General features: G+C 59.3%; 2 protein-coding genes and 1 long non-coding RNA gene across 3 annotated transcripts; 1 reads left to right on the top strand and 2 right to left on the bottom strand.

Moving 5' to 3' along the window:
• Nucleotides 1-1,454: 1,454 nt before the first annotated feature.
• TGFB1I1 (transforming growth factor beta 1 induced transcript 1) lies at nt 1,455-6,693 on the bottom strand. The gene is made up of 11 exons (XM_002721726.5): nt 6,541-6,693; nt 5,278-5,393; nt 5,110-5,162; nt 4,850-4,992; nt 4,621-4,708; nt 4,411-4,516; nt 4,106-4,303; nt 2,884-3,057; nt 2,584-2,665; nt 2,277-2,425; nt 1,455-2,140 (listed from the first exon to the last, which is right to left on the bottom strand). Exons 1-11 carry the CDS (start codon nt 6,551-6,553, stop codon nt 1,874-1,876), a joined length of 1,389 nt encoding a protein of 462 aa, XP_002721772.1. The 5' UTR covers nt 6,554-6,693; the 3' UTR covers nt 1,455-1,873.
• On the top strand, nt 5,378-8,076 carry LOC138847109 (uncharacterized). Its single transcript, XR_011384716.1, has 2 exons — nt 5,378-6,544; nt 7,267-8,076. It is a non-coding gene; the product is annotated as an uncharacterized lncRNA (long non-coding RNA).
• A 104-nt stretch (nt 8,077-8,180) lies between these two features.
• Nucleotides 8,181-16,937, bottom strand: ARMC5 (armadillo repeat containing 5). Its single transcript, XM_008248695.4, has 6 exons — nt 15,419-16,937; nt 13,733-13,840; nt 12,846-13,632; nt 10,008-10,516; nt 9,352-9,484; nt 8,181-9,249 (listed from the first exon to the last, which is right to left on the bottom strand). The coding sequence occupies exons 1-6, from the start codon at nt 15,897-15,899 to the stop codon at nt 8,430-8,432; spliced, it is 2,838 nt and encodes a 945-aa protein (XP_008246917.4). The 5' UTR covers nt 15,900-16,937; the 3' UTR covers nt 8,181-8,429.
• Nucleotides 16,938-17,506: the final 569 nt, after the last annotated feature.

The following is a 17,506-nucleotide window of genomic DNA, read 5'->3' as shown; positions in this document are numbered from 1 at the left end:
GTTTGTCATCTGTGTCCCCTCCCTGACTGCCCTCCCTGGGGGCGGGGAGGAGTAGTCTCAGAGCCAGGCATGGTTAAGTGCTCAGTGAACAGTTGTTGAATGAATGTGTCGAGGTTGGAGGTGGCCAATTTGAGCATCCAATTTGAGGGATGGACTGCATTCCCAGACAGGATATGTGACAGAGGATGAGCAGGAGGCCTGGGAAGACCCCAGGGGAGAAGCCTTGGAGAGGAAAAGGTCAGGGGATCAGCCAGAGACCACAGCAAAGGAGAACTCAGGGGTGTCTTTTGCCCACATGGGCTCTCTGTGATTCCATCATCTCTGGCAACAAAGGCCCCTATAGTCTGGACCCAGAGGGTCCAGGCCTCCTCCCTAAGGAAATGAAGGGCCCAAGGTGAGGGTTCTGGGCCTCAAGAAATGCCCCTGGGACTTGCAAACACATCTGAACACCCTGGCCTCGCCTTTCTCTGCTGGGACTTAGCTCAGGCACCGCTTCCTCCAGGAAGCCTTCTTTGACTCTCAGTCTGTGTTAGAAGCCTCCTTCCAAGTCCTGCAGCTCCCAGTGCTCCCCCTGGTGCCTTCTGTGGCCTCCAAGTGTCAGCCTCTGTTAAGTATTTTCTCCTCCATCAGCCTGGAGCTTTCCAGGGCAGTGACTGCCTAGGCTGGCCCAGGGCTGGCCCAGGAAAGGGAGTGACTGGTGAACCAGCAGGGAAAGTGAATGACTAAACATCCACGAGGCTGTCTGAGGATGGGCGTGAGAAAGGGCTAAGCTGCATGGTTAAGCTGTCACTGGGGATGCCTGCATCCCATGGAGACCTGCCAGATTTAGAATCCTGGCTCTGCTTCTGATTCCAACTTCCTGTTAACGTGCACCCTGGGAAGAAGCAGGTGATGGTTCAAGGACTGTGGTCCCTGCCATACACACGGGAAACCCAGAATCAGTTGCAGGCTCCTGGCTTTGCCTGGCCCAGTGCTGGCCATTATGGGCATTTAGGGAGTGCTCCAGTGGAAGGAAGTGCTCCCCTACCCCCCGCCCTGTGCCTTTCAAGTGAATACAATAAAATACAATTTAAAAAACAAAGAAACCCACAGATGATTGGTGATGTCATGGGTCAATATTAGTGCAGGGGAATGGGAATTGTGGAAAAGAAGAATGGGGGACCAGTTGGTTCGCTGGGGCCCTGGTTTGACCTCTGGCCCTGGCTCCCTTGGTAGCTGCACAATCCTGAGGCGGGGGTGGGAGGGTGGGGGGTGAGGTTTGGAATAGTGGGGGTGGGGTGGGGGAGGGGGCTCCCTTTCCAGCTCAACTGGCATCGGAAACCGAGGAGTGGCCATTTGTGAGGGTTGAGGCCACAGGGCAGTGTCCCAGGGCCCAGGGTAGTGGGACAGACCCAGCAGGCGCCTCCCGCCATCCCAGGCAAGGCTCCCGCCCGCGCACAGAGACACTGCACCAGTGACACGTGGAATGTGTGTTTATGCGGGCAAGAAAATAAAAGTGCACAGAACAGTGAGGGAGCGTGGAGCAGGGCAGGCCAGGCTTCCGATTAGTCGGCATTGCAGGAACTCTCCTCCTCCAGAGTCCGCCTAAAGGTACGAGCAGGGCGAGGGCCTAGCGCGTCCCTCCACGATCCGCTTTGGAGGCACGTGGTTTCGGGATCGGTGGCGCCGGTTCTGAACTTGATGGCATGGCGAAGGACGTTGAGTACCTCAGGGGGTTAGGTCTGTCCGGTGGGCGGAGCCTCACGGAGCTGGGGGTGGGGTGGGGGCAACCCCAAACTCAAAGAGCCAGGCCTTGGGGTCTGGAGGACCCGGGCTCTTGCGCAAGCGAGGACCTGTGGAGCGAGGCGTCCGGACCAGCGAACCCCGCACTCGGTCAGCCGAAGAGCTTGAGGAAGCAAGGCTGGCAGTAAGGTTTGCCCGCGCGCTCCTGGAAGGAGCCCTTGGTGAGCGGGCGCAGGCAGAAGGTGCAGGTGAAGTGGTCCGGGTGGAAGCGGCGGCCCAGCGCCGACACGCAGCGACCGGTCACGGGGAGGCCGCAAGTGGCGCACAGCGAGCCGCGCCTCGCGTGGAAGTGGTTCTCGCACAGCGGGCGGCCCTCGTGCTCAAAAAAGCTGCCTCCCGAGAAGGGCGCGAAACATTCCTGGGGAAGTGCAGTGTCGAAGACCAGTCAGCGGCCACAGCCCCGCCCCGAAGGAACCCACGCCCAATCAGTGCTCCGTCCCGGACTCCTAACCCCGCCCCAGACCCACCCAGGCCCGCCCCGCGACCGCGCGCACCCTGCAGACGAAGCAGTCCGGGTGCCAGAGCGCGCTGAGTGCTGAAATGTAGTTGTCCAGGATGGGGCCCTGGCAGCCCTGGCAGCGTGGGGCGAACAGCTGCAGGAAGTCCCGGCGGCAGTAGGGGCGGCCCTCGCGCTCGTGGAAACCTAGGAGTGGGAAAGGAGTGGGTTCAGAGCCAGGGGTGCGGGCGGGACCAGGGACAGGCGTCATGAGGGGCAATCAGAGGGAACCAGGGACGTTGGTGCGAGGTGGGATGGGAGCCCCCGGACGAGGGGTGAGTGGAGGCGGGAAGTCTGGGTCTCACCCTCTTCTCCGAAGGGCTCCCCGCAACTGACGCAGCAGAAATGCTCTGGGTGCCAATGGGTGCCCAGGGCAGTCACCATCTTCTGCGTGGAACCAAAGGGGGCACTCAGCGGGTGGGCGGGCGACAGCCGTCTTCCCTCCCTCTCCCACCCGGGACCTGGGTGCCTTGAGTCTGAGGGAGGCAGCAGATTTAACCCTTGGGGAGTTGAGTCTGATTGGAGGGGTGGGGCAGGGACTTCGTGAGGGAGCGCGCTGTCCCAGGTGCCGTGGGTGTGGAGGGTGCGGCCGGGCCAGGGCTCACGTGTCGGATGGGTTGGTTGCAGAAGCCGCATCGTGGCGAGAAGCGCTCGAAGTAGCACTCGGGGCAGAAGGGAGCTCCGTCCTTCTCGAAGAAGCTGCTGCCTCCCAGCGCCGTGGAGCAGCTACCGCAAATGAAGTGCTCCGGGTGCCAGGCGCGTCCCAAAGCTGTCACCACCTGCGAGTTGGGGGTGGGGCCGCCGGGCGGCCACAGGCTCAGTGAGTTTCGATTTTACCTGGCGCTTTTGGAGTCCTATCCCTTTCAGACCAGGATGAATCCTCCCACGTTCAAGATCATGTAAGTAGGGGCCGACGCTGTAGCATAGCGGGTAAAGGCGCCGCTTGCAATGCCAGCATCCCATGTGGGCGCCAGTTCGAGACCAGGCTGCTCAACTTCTGATCCAGCTCTCTGCTATGGCCTGGGAAAGCAGTAGAAGATGGCCCAAGTCCTTGGGCCCCTGCACCCACATGGGAGACCTGGAAGAAGCTTCTGGCTCCTGGCTTTGGATTGGTGCAGCTCCGGCCATCGTGGCCAATTGGGGTCATTGGGCACAGCTGTTGTGACTCACACCTGCTCCACCAATAAGCCAAGAACCAGAGCTCCCAGCTCTCCTCTGACAGAGGAGGTATAGTCTTGTTGGGTGCCTGAGAGAGGGTGAGTGGAGCCTGGAAATAGGTTTTACAGAAGCCCTGGCACAGTCTGACCACAATATATGGTAACTAGGATGGAATTCTTGCCTTTACCACCTACTTGTTAAGTGACCCAAGCTTCAATCACCCTGTCCATAACATAAAACATAGTCATATGCACTTCATGGAGTTATTAAAAGGGAACAGCACTTGGGGGCCAGTACTGTGGCGTGGTGGGCTAAGCCTGGGCCTGCAGTGCCTGCATCCCATATGGGCACTGGTTTGAGTCCTGGCTGCTCCACTTCCAATCCAGCTCTCTACTAGGGCCTGGGAAAGCAGTGGAAGATGGCCCAAGTTCGTGGGCGCCTGCACCTGCGTGGGAGACCCGGAAGAAGCTCCTGGCTCCTGGCTTCAGATCGGCCCAGCTCCAGCCATTGCAGCCACTTGGGGAGATGGGAGATCTCTCTCTCTGTAACTCTCTCCAATAAATAATAATAATAATAATAATAACTTAAAAGGAGGACAGCACCAAGCTGGGTTCTCAGAAAAGGTGGGCCTGTGGGTCTCTATCTCCCCTCTCATAGGATTCCACTTACTTGCCCAGCAATTGGTTTATTGCAGGAGCCACAGAGGCCCTTGGCCTGGGTGGGAACCCCCCGGCGGCTGAGGTCAGACTGCAGCAGCCCCAGCATGGTGTCCAGGCTGCCCTTGCTTGTTGGTGCCGGCGGGGATGGGGAGGGCTCACTCACGGAATTTGCCGGTGCCGGCGGCTGGGTGGGTGCAGGGGCTGGAAGCTGCAGTGGGGGAGAAGGTGAGCATTGAGTCAGCAGCAGAGGTGGAAGGGTCCAACATGGATTGGGGAACCAGACACTGATGCCAGCCCACACTCTGCCTGACTCACATGGTTCTGGACACGGAAGTCAGAGAGTGAGGCCATCAGTCTGTCCAGCTCCAGAGTGGCCGACGTGGCCGAAGGCTTGGGGAGGACAGGGGTTGGACTGGGAGGGCTGTGAAGAGCACAGGTGTGTCATCTCTGGGTCTCCTCTAATAACTTAAACACCCAGGACCTATATCACCTCTCTCCCAGCCTTGCCACCTATGCCAGACTCACAGGCTGGGTCTTTTCTTATCTTCAGATTGGTCTTCCTTCTGCTCTCCTGTAGCCACCTTGCTGGATGGGAACTGAGACATTATTTCATCTGGAGAGAGGAGAGACGGGCACTGGGCATGGGGCCATGAGCAACCCACTCTCCCAGTTAAGATTTTGTGCCCTGTAACTGTTATTCTGAGCTCTTTGCTCTGCTCTATCCCACCAAGGTCTGGCCCCATGACCCTGGTACCTGTGATGTTGAACTGGGTGGCGTTAAGTTCCTGAAGCAGCCGGTCTAGCTCACAGAGCCCTGTGCCCAAGACACCACTGGAAGAGGAGAATGGAGGGGCCGCAGGGGCTGCAGGCTTCGGGGACCGGGGTTTGCATACCGTACTGGGGAGCAAAGTGGGAGCCTGGATTCAGTGTGGGGAATCCAAGCCTTCTCACCTGAGCCTCAGTTGGCTCCTCTATCTCTATACCCCAGTTCCCCGTTGTTCCCCATCTCCTCACCTGTACAGATGGTCCTTGTCCCCAGAGGCTCCTGAAGACTCCCCAGACCCTGTCTGCAGAGAGAGGAGAGGATTGTGCAAGATGACCAGCCATACTTGGCTTGGCTAAGGCCCAGAGTCCCCAGACCTGGCCCTCGTGGCTGCCGCGGTTCCCAGCATCTGATCTCACCTGTGGCTGGTGGCCATAGGGTGGGGGAGTTGTGAGTGGCTCTGAGGGGCGCTGTTTTGTAGCCCCTGACCTTGGCATGTGTGAGGTGGTGGTCTCCAGGTCAGAAAGCAGGGCATCTGCAGGGAGAGGCCCTCAGGGTTAGAGATTGGGGGTGGGGGTCACAGGGCAGAAGACAGGGCCTTGCGAGATCAGAGAAGGGTTCTGAGTGGGCGGCATTTGAGGACAGAAGCCAATGTTAAGAGCAGAGGTCTAGAAAGGGGATGAAACAGGGCCAGCCCAAGGCAGAGACGTGGAACTGTAGCAAGGAGACCGGCACATCCTGATTGGCTCATGCAGGGAGTCAAGCGCAGACCTAACCACCTGATTCTTTTATTCTCTCCCCATCTCCCCTGATGCAGTCAACGTTGGCTCTTCACTCAAGCTAAATTGGGCCCCACTCCAAATTGCTTAATTGGCCCGATGCCTGGCACCCAGCTTTCTGATTGGACGCTCTTTCTGCCACACTCACTAATTCCTTTCCCTACCTGAAGAGGCCCCGCCCCACCTGGCTCATTTCCAGGTCCCACCGAGTCCCGCCCTAGGCTCCTCATTGGTGAGTTGCGCGGGACCTGCTTTCTGATTGGCCTGTTTCCCACAGTCCCGGTGCCCGTTACCCCTGCTGAGGAGCACCCTCTACTGCAGGGGTGCGGGAACGTCTTTGCTCTGATGGCGGGCACAACCCTTCTAGTCACCACGACCCACAGGGAGGACGAGCTACCTGGGTCCTCCCTCCTGTCCCCAACCGTCTCCCCAACCTAGGATCCGGTCCTTTGACCTCCTTCCCTGCCAGAACGTGGGACCTTCGCCCCCAACCTTCTCGCACTCCCTGTCCGTCACTCTCTGTTCTGCCCCTTGGACCGGACCCCTGACGCACTCCGCCCCCCGAAACTCCCGACACAGCCCCGCGCTTTCTTCTCCGAAACTCGCTGTCACACTCTGTCCTCCCGTCTACTTTCCCAGTTCCCGACTCCGGGGCCTCGTTAACTCCTCCCTGCCCGCAGCCCCGGAGACTCAGCGCCCACCCGAGGCCCCGAGCGGCCAGCCCAGGAAAGGCAGGAAGGGAGAGGCAGGAAGGGGGACGTGGAGTCGGGAAGCAGGCGCGCGCAGGAGGCGAGAAGCCGGCGCAAGAAGCCAGGGATGGGGAGGCGCGCGGTCGCGAGGCTGGGGAAGCGGATCCAGACCGCGGCAAGGGGCTGGCGACCCGGGGATCGGCGCCCCACTCACCCAGGTCCTCCATGGCGGGGCGCGGGCGGGCGGCGCGGGGCGAGCAGGGCGGGGGCCGTGTCCGGTGGGGGCGGGGGGCGGGGGGGACGTCCGGGAGCTGGAAGCCCGGCCGTGACCATGTAAGGAAGCCAGGACCCGCTGGGATGGCGATGGGGGGGCAATGAACGGGGGAACCCGGGGTGGGGGCGTGGACGGGAGAGAGCGCCACGGCCCACCCAAGGCCGGCCGCGGAGGCGGCCACACCCCAGCCTTGGCCTCAGCGGCAGGGAGCCCCAGGCGGCCAGAGCCGGAGTCGGAGAAGTGACTCTTCTAGACCAAACTCCAGAGCCCTTGCCTGGTGAGACTTAGGGGTGCAGACTGGGGCTTCCAATCAGATACTCCCACCCGCAGCCAGCACTGAGTCCTAGACAGAGCCGTCCCCCTTCTTCCCTGCCCTCTGTAGCTCCATTCCTGAGAGCCTGGTCCCAGGAAGCATCTTTTGGGTTAGGGGCAGGAGTGATCCTCTTAATGTGAGACTCTGATAACCGAGTACGCAGAGATCTCGAGTCATGCTCACTCAGACAGGGACACAGACTGAGCTGGAGTACACAGGTGAACTCAGACCCAGGACCAGGACCCATGCAGACTTAGAGAAAGCACTCCCTGGTGGCCAGACCCCAGCCAGCCCATAGGTCCCTGAAAACCATTGCTTAACATTGTGCCTGACCCTGGCCTGTTCCCAAACAGCTCTGTGCCAAGCTACCGATGGACAAAGAAGACAGGCTCCACACACAGGGCAACAGGCCGCCCTCCTGGGACTGAGACCCTGAGAAATCAGGGTGGAAACAAATCACCCCAGAGATGGGTATGGGCAGGCACAACTGGATGGACCCGAGCATCAGACTGTGGGTCTCCACCCAGGCACCACCTCCCTGGCCCAGTTCAATGCAATGGGAAAGGCCTTTGGCATCTGTGTGTCTTCAAGAGCTCCCTGTGTGGTTCTCATGCACAGCCTGAGAAACCAGCCTTGGAAGACCACCCACAGAGGCACAGGAGCTGCCAGTGCCAACCACAAGCTTCCCAGAAGCAGACCCTGCCACAGGCCTGGTCCAGGTCTCTCCTCAAACTCAGGGTCTGGAGGCCAGACTAAAGCAGTGTGTCTCCCTCACCTGGGGGTCAGCACAGGGCTTGGGCTTTCTCTGGGCCTCATAGAATCTAGGACTGCAGAAGGCTTTTCCCTATGCAGACAGCATGAAGACACTTGGCCTGATAGATGCAAATGATCCCAGGAATTGAGGGCCCGGGATGGGTGGACAACAGTCAGGGGAGAGTAATGCCAAGGCCTCGGACACACATTATGCACTCCCACAGCCCTCTCGGCCTTGACCGAGGTCTGTTTGTGACTGGGTGGCTGGCTGAGCCAGGAGACCCTCTGAGCAGGAAGCAGGCCTCCCCTGGGGTCTAAAACCACATCCTAAGGAGAGGCCTGGAAACTCCACCCTATCCCAGGGCTCCAGAAATCCCTGGACAATGGCTTATTAAACTTTTATGTGCCAAGGGTGGCCTGCGGCAATTCACAGAGACATGGGCAGATCTTGCTTGGCGGTGAAGGGGCAGGGGTCCTCCTACAGGAAAGTGAGAAGAGACAGCACACGACAGAGGCAAACAACTCTAAAGCTTTTTAATCTCAACTGCAGAGGCTGGGCCCCTGGGCTATTCTCTTGGGCCCCATGCCCAGACCCTGGCCTTGACTTCTCACTCCTGGCTCTTCAGAAACATCATCCTGGGGTCTGGCTCCATCCTCTCCTCAGTCCTTGGTGACGTCTCCTTCTGCCTGGCCTCTTTCCCAGCCACTCTGGGGGAGGCCTCCTCTGTAGTCAATTCATGCTGGGGTCTCTTCCCAGGGGCCATCAACAGTCTGGGCTGGGACCCCTGGCCCCTGGCTCAATCCCCATCACCACGGCCAGCAGCGCCTCCGTCAGGGGCCCTGCCTCCTCACCCGCTGCCTCCACAAGCCCCACCAGTGCCAGGGCCCGCTTCCGTGGGCACTGACCTGGCCCCAGGGTCCAGCGGGCACAGTGGGCAGCCAGCCGGGGCCGGCCCAGGCGGAACACCTCACCCACTGACTCTGGGGCACCCTGGGGCCCCAGGTGGATGCGGCCTACAGCCTCTTCTAGCTCCTCCTCCAAGCTGGGCAGCAGGAAGCGGCCGGCAGCCTCCAATGCCTCCTCAGCTTCTGAGCCCAGCAGGGGCTGGCCTGGTGGGGGCACGGGCCCCAGGGCAGCCCCGCAGCCCCGGCAGCCATGCACGTGGTGCAGGATGGGCCAGGCCGCACTGGGTGACAGGCCTCGCAGTGGCACTAGGTCCATCTGGGCTTCGGCAAAGCTGCCAGAGAGCAGGGCCCGGAAGAAAGGGGAGGCAGTGGCTGAGGCAGCTCGTTGGGCAGGGAGCTGTAGGCCCGAGTCCAACAGGAAATGCAGGTCAGGAGCTGGGACAGGGGCTGGGCCCAGCAGAGGTTTGTAGAGGCAAGGGGAAGGAGGGTCTGAGTCCTTGGCAGTTGCAGAAGGGAGGGCTGGGTTCACAGTGGGAACCAGCAGGCATCGGAGGCAGGACAAGGAGTCTGCAGCGAAGAAGAGGAAGAGCGGGTGTGGAGCTGGCCGGGTCAACGCTGTGAGGAGGAGACGGAGGCCGCCCTGGTCCAGAAGCAGCCGGCGCCACAGAGAAGGCTTCCTGCAGGGAGATGGGGAGTCACTCAGGAGGCAGAACAGGGTGCAATTGGGAACCAGCAACCCTGCTCCCTGGATCCCCGGCAGGCACCCACATTCCCCTCACCGACAGATGAAGGGCAAGGTCAGCGCGCAGGCCACACGGTCCTCGGGGCTCCCGGAGAGCAGCAGGTGGGTGAGGGCGCCGACCCCGAAGGGCGACTCGGCTTGCACAGTCAGGTTCTGCAGCAGCATTTCACCTGCAGGCGGAAGGGGCGGGGGAGCTCAGGCTGAGAGGCTGGGAACACTGCTGGCACAGGACGGGCAAGAAATCAGGGCACAGAGGATGGGGGAGGCTGCAGGTCGGAGGGGACGGGGTCAGGCTGCTAGGAGGCAGAAGCCAGGGGCAAGAACAGGGTGCTAGGCTGGGTGGCCATGGACCGCAACAAATCTACAGTCTCGGCAGAAGACTGGGCAGCACCGTACTGTCTGGGAAGCAGGGCCTGGGTCTGGGTTCACAAGCCATTGTGCCCAGCATGCAGCGGTCAGGGTAAGGCAGAATTAACCTTTACTGGGCCAAGATCTAGGTTATGGGGATCTGGGGCTCAGGCCTGGGCAGCAGCCAGAGCAGAACTCTGCAGGCTGGGGCTGTGGTGCTCCCTGCCGGTTAATCTGGACATTGGAGGGGTGGAACAGGCTAACTGGAAGGTGGGCTTTGGGTCCATGGGAGGCGACAGAAGAGGATAGGAACTTGCATGTGGGCAGCAAGGCAGGGGCATGTACCCAGCTCTCGGTGCTGGCTGCGGCGAGTAGGCCGGGCCCGCGCGGAGGGCCAGTCGTCAGGCGCCACTCCCAGCACCAGCCAGGCGCGCAGTAGCGCTGCGCCGTAGCTGCGCACGAAGGCCTCGAGGCAGGCAGGGTTGCAGGTGAGGCGCGCCAGGATGCGCAGCGCACGCGGGCTGGGCGGGCCCGGTGCGCCTGTCACGTAGGCCAGCAGGCCACATAGCGCCGGCCCCGTCACCAGTGCCCCACTGGGGTCAGGAGCCTGGGAGAAGCGCGACAGCAGCAGCAGCGCCGGCCCTTCGCGGCCCCAAGGCTCTTCAGTGGCGCCCACAGCAGGGCTGTGCGCCGGCGTGCGTGGGGTGCGCAGTGTGCGCGGGGGCCGCAGCGACGCTGGACTAGGGCTGGGGTTGGTGGGTTCCGCACACTCAGGCAGGGGGCAATGCTCGGGAGACCAGTCTGGAGAGATGTCTTCGGAGTCTGCTGCGTAGCCCTCGGAGATCAGCCACGACCTGCAGAGGGCAGTGAGGAGAGGAGACTGAACCTCAAGCCAAGGGGGAAAAGAAGAAAGCAGACCCGGGGCGGGTGGTTGGTACAGGCCACTTTGGGACCCCTGCGTCCCTTAGCGCCTGGGTTGGAGTCTCGGCTCTGCTTTGGATTCCAGCTTCCTGCTAATACTTGGGTCCTTGACATGGTCCAGCTCTGGCTGTTGGATATTTGGGCATCTAGCCTTTCAAATAAATAAAAAAACAATTAAAATCCACTTACTTTAAAATATTATTTTGTCAATTAAAAAATTTTTTTGAGTTGTTTGTTTACTTGAAAGGCAGCTACAGAGCAAGACAGAGAGGAGAACGAAAGAGACAGACTGATCTTCTGTTCACTGGTTTACTCCCCAAATGGTCACAATGGCCGGGCCTCGGCCACACTGAAGGCAGGAGCTGGGAGATTCATCCTGGTCTTCCAGGGGAGTGCAGGGGCCCAAGCACCTGGGCCATCTTCTGCTGCCTTCCAGACATGTTAGCAGGGAGCTGGATGGGAAGTGGAGCAGCTGCGACCCAAATGGCACTCAGATAAGCGATGCTGGTGTCGCTTAACTGGCTGTTCCACAACAGCAGCCTCAGAAAATACTTTTTTTCAAGTGGTCCTTTGTAAGCAGGTGAAGCTGAGGGAGAGGAATAGTGCAGATAAAGGGGGAATGGGGTGAAAACAGGAATGGATGGGGGGTTGGCACTGTGGAGTAGTGGGTTAAGCTGCCGCCTGCAGCTCTGGCACCCCAGATGGGCATCAGTTCAAATCCCAGCTGCTCCACTTCCCATCTAGCTTCCTGCTAATGCACCCAGGAAAGCAGCAGAAGATGGCCCAAGTGTTTGGGACCCTGCACCCACGTGGGAGACCTGGGTGAAGCTCTTGGCCCCTGGCTTCGGTCTGGCCCAGCTGTGGCCATTATGACCATTTGGAAAGTGAGCCAGTGGATGGAAGATCTCTCTCTGCCTCTCCCTCTCTGTAACTCTGCCTTTCAAGTAAATAAATAAATCTTTAAAAAAACAAAAAAGTGGATGGACAAACCCAAAACTTATTCAGTAATTACTGATTATGTGGAAAGTCCTGTGTCAGGTGTTTGGGAAAGGCACTGAACAAAGTTGCTGTCCTCCTGGAGTTTATGTTCTAGGGAGAAGAACCAAACAAGGGTACAGAAAGGGCCAGAGCGGGGAGAGATGAAATTGTCAGTAGGATGGAGATGGTAGCCTTCACTGAGAAGGTTACGACTGGAACAAGATCTGAAGGAGGTGAGATGAGGGTGTACAGGGGTAAGGGTCATCTCGGCTCTGGGATGGCACTTACCTAGGACATTCAAACACTAGCTAGGAGGCCCATGTGCAAGAGTACCAAGGACAGGTGGAGGAAGTGGAGGCAGAGAATTTACAAGACAGCGGATATATAGTGAGCACTGCTTAGGGCCAGGAAAGGGGCCAACCACCTTCAGTTAATCTTTACGACAACCCCTGGGGCAATGTTCATTAGTATCCTCCATTTTATGTAGCAGAATCTATCCTCCATGTTACACACAGGAATCAGAGGCTCAGAGAAGTTCCTTAACTTCTCCATGTTTCAGCTTATAAGTAAGTGATGGTTACAAAATAAGACTTGGGCTCCAGTGGCACCACTGTGGGTTAAGCTGCCACTTACAAGGCTAGCACCCCACACTGGAGTGCTGGTCTGGGTCCTGGCTACTCCACTTCCAATACAGTTCTGTGCTAATGCACCTGAGAAGAGAGTAGCAGATGGCCCAAGCGCTTGGGGCCTTGCCACCCATGTGGGAGACCCGGCCCAGATCCGGCTGTGGTGGCCATTTGGGGAGTGAGCTGGTGGTTGGAAGGTTTGTTTCTTCATCTCTCTGCTTTCAAATACATAAACAAATTTTAAAAAGAAGAAAAATAACCAAAACTTGGGTTCCAGAGGATAGTACCTCCTAACGAACTTGCCTGGGGCCTACAGTTCAGAATTGTTGGGGGTGGAGCCCAGGTCAAAAGCTAGACCCAGAAGACTGAACCTCAAGCCAAGGGGGAAAAGAAGAAAGCAGACCCGGGGCGGGTGGTTGGTACAGGCCACTTTGGGACCCCTGCGTCCCTTAGCGCCTGGGTTGGAGTCTCGGCTCTGCTTTGGATTCCAGCTTCCTGCTAATACTTGGGTCCTTGACACTGGGACATGGTCAGGTCAGGAAAGGACAAGGAATCAGGAGTTGGGGGTCAATGAAAACTTGAGATGGGATAGGGATTGGGGACCCAACCCCTGCTCCACAGCGCCGCCAGCCTCCTGGCTCCTGAGGTGGGGACTTACCTGAGGCTTCGGAGACTCCCAGCCTCTGCCCGCTCAGGGGTCCGTTCCTCAGGGAAGTCCCAGGAAGCGGCTTCTGTTCCCTCTTCTTCATCATCGCCAGCCTCGCCACACAGCTGCCCAGCCAGGAGAGGTACAAGTCCCAGAGCCTGTAGCCGACCCAGGGCCCCAGTATCATAGAGGAAGCCGACGAGGGCGGCCACAACACGTGGGTGCCAGGCACTGGCACGAGGATCCCGCAGCAGGCCCATCAACAGCTCTAAGCCGCCAGCATCCCGCAACCTGGCTCGGTTAATGGCCTCCCGGCACAGGAGGCACACAGCTCGCACTAGAGGCTGCTGGGAGACTGGGCTGGCCCCACTGGAGCCCCGGCGCCTCCGGAGCTCACCGAGCAGCACTTCCACACCACCTGCATTGCCCAGTGCAGGCCGTACCAGGCCCTGGGCACACAGGTTGGCAAGGATCAGGATGGCTGCCTCACGTACTACCCGTTTGGGGTGGGAGGCCAGGCTGACAAGTGGGCCCAGCGCTCCACCCAGGCTCAGCTGCTCAGCACAGGCCCGGGAACAGCCACGGCTGAGCTCCAGGAGGGCACGGACGAGGGCAGAGGTCAGTGCAGGATCTGGGGCTGCAGCTAGGAGCTCAGCCAGTGGGCGTACTGCCCCCTGCTGGGCCAGCGCCAGCCGGTGCTGGGGCGAGTCTGCCAGGTTGCGGAGGGCACGCACCACACTCTGCAGGCACTGTGAGTCCTGGCAGGCTGTCAGGCTCTCCACCAACAGGGGAACAGCGCCTGCAGAGGGCAGGGGACGACAAGGGGTGAGCAAGGACCGAGGACCCAGCCCTTGTCCCACTCCACGCCAGTGCTGGCCCCACCCTCACAGCCTTCTCACCGGCAGAGTGGATGGCTCTGCAGCTCTCAGGTTCCACGGCTAAGTTCCCCAGGGCACGGGCCGTTCGGTTCTGGATGCTGTCCGCTTTCACACACTGAAGAATGGTCACTGCAAGAAGAGTTTTTGGCTCCTTGAGCGTTCTATCTCTTATTACTGCCCTCATTAGCTCAAGAAGGTGGTGTGAGAAGTACCAAAAAGGCTTCGGAAGAAGCTCGGAGCAGGAGCTAAATAGGTAGGAATTTGCTAGAGGCGGAGGTGGATGGTGGCATTACATGGCATTTCAGGCTTGAAAGTGGTCTTTGTAAAGATGCAGGTTTTTTTTTTTTTTTTTTTGTTAAAGATTTTATTCACTTCAAAGGCAGAGTGACAGGGAGGAAGAGACAGAGAGACAGGGAGAGCAAGTGAGCTCTCCACCTGCTAGTTCAGTCTCCAAATGGTTTGGGACCAGGCCAGGCTGAAACTAGGAACCTGGAACTCCATCCAGGTCTCTGCACATGGATGGCAGGATCTTCCACTGCCTTCTCAGGCACACCAGCAAGGAACTGGATCAGAAGTGGAGCAGCTGGGACTTGACCTGGCACTTCAATATGGGATGCTGGCCCCAAGGTGCAGGGTTAAGTCTGTGCTGTGGCTTCACGAAGGGCCTTGAATGCCAGGCCGAAGGATCTAGACTTGAACGTGAAGGCTCTAGGAGCTTTCCAAAGGTTGGAAGAAGGGGAGTACATGGTATAATCTAGCATACGTGGGGAGAATGGACCAGGCAGCGAGCAAGGGGCTGTCACCATTGTTCAGGTGAGAAAGGACAATGGCTTGAATCAGGCCCAGCAGTCTTAGGCACATGGTGTTAAGTAGGGCTAGAAAGACCTGGGTGGCTTCAGGGATACTGAAAATGCAAAATAGTGATGGAACACTGGGGCTTACAAACCAGTAACAAAACCTGCCATTTATGGAGGGTGTATTAATGGGCCAGGCCTTTGTGAAACATGTTACAGGCCAGATGCATTTTATGCAAGTTTTATGTTTATTAATGCTTCACTTGACCCCCCCCCCCCCCCCATAAAGATTTTGTCAAAACGCCCAGTTTCACACAGGACCTGAATGCTGTGCCGGCATCACTGCCGCTAGGAGGCGCTAACTTAGATGGCAAACAGTAGAGCTTGATCTCTTGTTGGGATTTTCTCTTTCTGTGCTGGTTTTTAACAACTGGAAACACCCAGTTTGTCCCCGGTCTCTACGTCCTGCATGTACAGTTCCATTTCTCGCCACTCGTTTTGCAAGGAAGCTATTATTACCCCATTTTACAGCAAGGAATTTCAGCCTTGGAGGCTAGGTCTGGCTGACTGCAGACCCTCTGGCCTCCAGCTCACCAAATGAGGTTCCGATTCTCGCACAGGGCCACACGGCAGGCCCCGCGTCTGCGCTGTGACTATCTAAATGGGGGATAACCCTCAGCCCAGACGCGAGGGAGGGGCCACGACCAGATAACGGCTGTGATTATCCGGTCTGGGAGGGCTCAGGTACAATTTCTGGAGCGCGCACGGACATCCCGGGGAGTAATGCCGGGGGAACGGGAGGGGGTGTCCCGCCATAATGCCAGGCTACGACACACAGAGCTCAACACCGCCCGAGCCCAGACACAGAACCCGGCGCGGGTGGACTTTCTAGGAAGTGGGGGCGGGGCCTTACCCAAAGAGAGAATGCCTCCGAGTCTGCGCACTTCAGCCCGGCACGCCCCTTCTGTGCAGCAGTTGGCTAGGATGCTGAGGGCCAAGTCCAGCGTCTTGCGCAGGCGTACTGGCGGCGAAGGCGTCGACGAAGACAAGGCGGCGGAGGGGGCGGGGCCCGGCGAGGGGGCGGGGCCAGCAGAGGCTGCCAACGCGGCCGACAAGGGGGCGGAGCCTGGGCCTGCCTGGGGCGGGGCGGGGTCTGCTGCCGCCGCTCGCCGTAGCAGCGAGAGAAGGGGGCGGAGCCCGCCGCGTGCCCGGAAGCGCTCGATTCCCCCTGCTGCCTTGATGTGGCGCGTGCGGAGGGCTAAGAGCGCACGGCCCAGGGGTGTCTCGTTGGTAGCTGGGTCCTTTCCCCCACCCAGATCCTCCCCGGCCGCCGCCGTGAGCTGCGCGAGGCAGAACGAGAGCGAGTCCGTGAGGGTTGGTTTCGCAGCCGCCATCTTGGCTCGGGCCTCAGGCTCCACCCCGCTCCTCGCCGCTTATCTGAGAGAGCGGCCCTGGAAGAGGGGCGGGGCCAGTTCCTCCTTTCCGACGCGGCTTAAATAGCGTCGCCTGTCACACTGAGAGTCGGAAGTTGTAGTTCTGGACGCACAAGGCTCATCGGGAGTGGTGGTTGTCTAAGCGACATGCGAGCCGAAGAGGCGCGAGCCGTGCATGCTGGGAGATGTAGTCCGTACCAAGCCTGGTCCGTAGCTTAAGACGAATGGGAATCCCCCGAGCCTCAGAGCGCGCCGGCGCCTCAGAGAAACCAGACTTTTGACCGTGGAGTCTTCGTGCCGTGCTGCTGCACCCCCGGCGTGTCCCTGGTAGCCACTGGCCTTCCTCCTTAACTCGCTTCGCCGCCCTCAAGCGGCAGCTGGGCCCCGAAGTCCGGGCTGACAGATTCCGGCAACCCCGAGCCAGGCCCAGGGTGTCTCGTGCCTGACAGCGGCCGCACCTGGGGATCTCTTGCTCGGACAGGTGAATGAGAGGGTTAAACCTACCGAGAACGTTCGCTGCCACTTCCTAGAGCGACAAGGGGCCGTGGGCCTTTCCGTTTCCGGTGCTGGATGTATAGGTACCCCCGCCTCAGCTGTGCCTGGGAGCTTAGTAACTGGCATCCAAGAGGCAGGGCGCTCGCTCTTCCGCTAGTAATGGAGTTGGCGGCGCCAGAAGTGGTGAAAGAGAACCGGACGGGGCGGAGCTGCAGGGGAGCTGGGACGCAGGATCCCCGGCAGGCCCCAGATCGCCCCTGGATTGCGAAGTTGTTCCGTCCGAGCGGCCCTTCCTGGTGTGGCCGGGGGCAGCCAGCCGCCCGGGAAATGCTCTTGGGCCTGCAGTTCCTTGGTAGGTCAGGTCCTGTCATGTCCCTGGGAATAAAGAAGTCCCTGCCTGGACCGACTGTCCTCCAGTCCCCAAAGCCTTCGAGGGTCGAAAATGTGGACTAACCACGGTCTGCCTCCCTGATTTCATTCACCACCAAAGCAGCCATGGATGACAAGCCTTACAGCTGTCCAGTGTGTGGCAAAAACTTCCGACGCGGCTCAGGTCTGGTTAAGCATCACACTGGTGAAAAACCGTACCCTTGTCCCGAATGCAGAGGTTGCTTCAACCTCCCCTCCAGCCTCATCCAACACTGTCGCTCTCACTCAGGTGTGCAGCCTCATAAGTGTCTGGATTGCGGAGAGGCCTTTGGGCGCAGCTCAGACCTGGTTAAACACCAGTGAGTGCACACGGGTGAGAAGCCCTGCAGCTGTGCTGACTGTGGCAAGACTTTCAGTGTTAGCCCCATCCTGATCCAACACCAGCGAACACACACGGGTGACAAGCCCTGTTACTGTGGGGACTGCAGCAAGAGCTTCAGCCTTAGCTCCAAACTGCTGCAACATCAGTACTGCCACACTGGGGAGAAGCCTTACTGCTGTCTCTGGTGCGGTGACCGCTTTGGGCAGCACTAGCATTCACACACTGGTGAGAAGCCCTATAGTTGCTATGAGTGTGGCAAGAATTTCACCAACAGCTCAGACTGCCTGTGGCACCAGTGCATCCACGATGGAGAGCAGCCCTT

This window comes from Oryctolagus cuniculus, chromosome 19, assembly GCF_964237555.1.
Source record: "Oryctolagus cuniculus chromosome 19, mOryCun1.1, whole genome shotgun sequence".
Classification (NCBI taxonomy): domain Eukaryota; kingdom Metazoa; phylum Chordata; class Mammalia; order Lagomorpha; family Leporidae; genus Oryctolagus; species Oryctolagus cuniculus.
The sequence above is the reverse complement of the archived record's forward strand: the minus strand, read 5'-3'. Positions and strand labels throughout refer to the sequence as shown.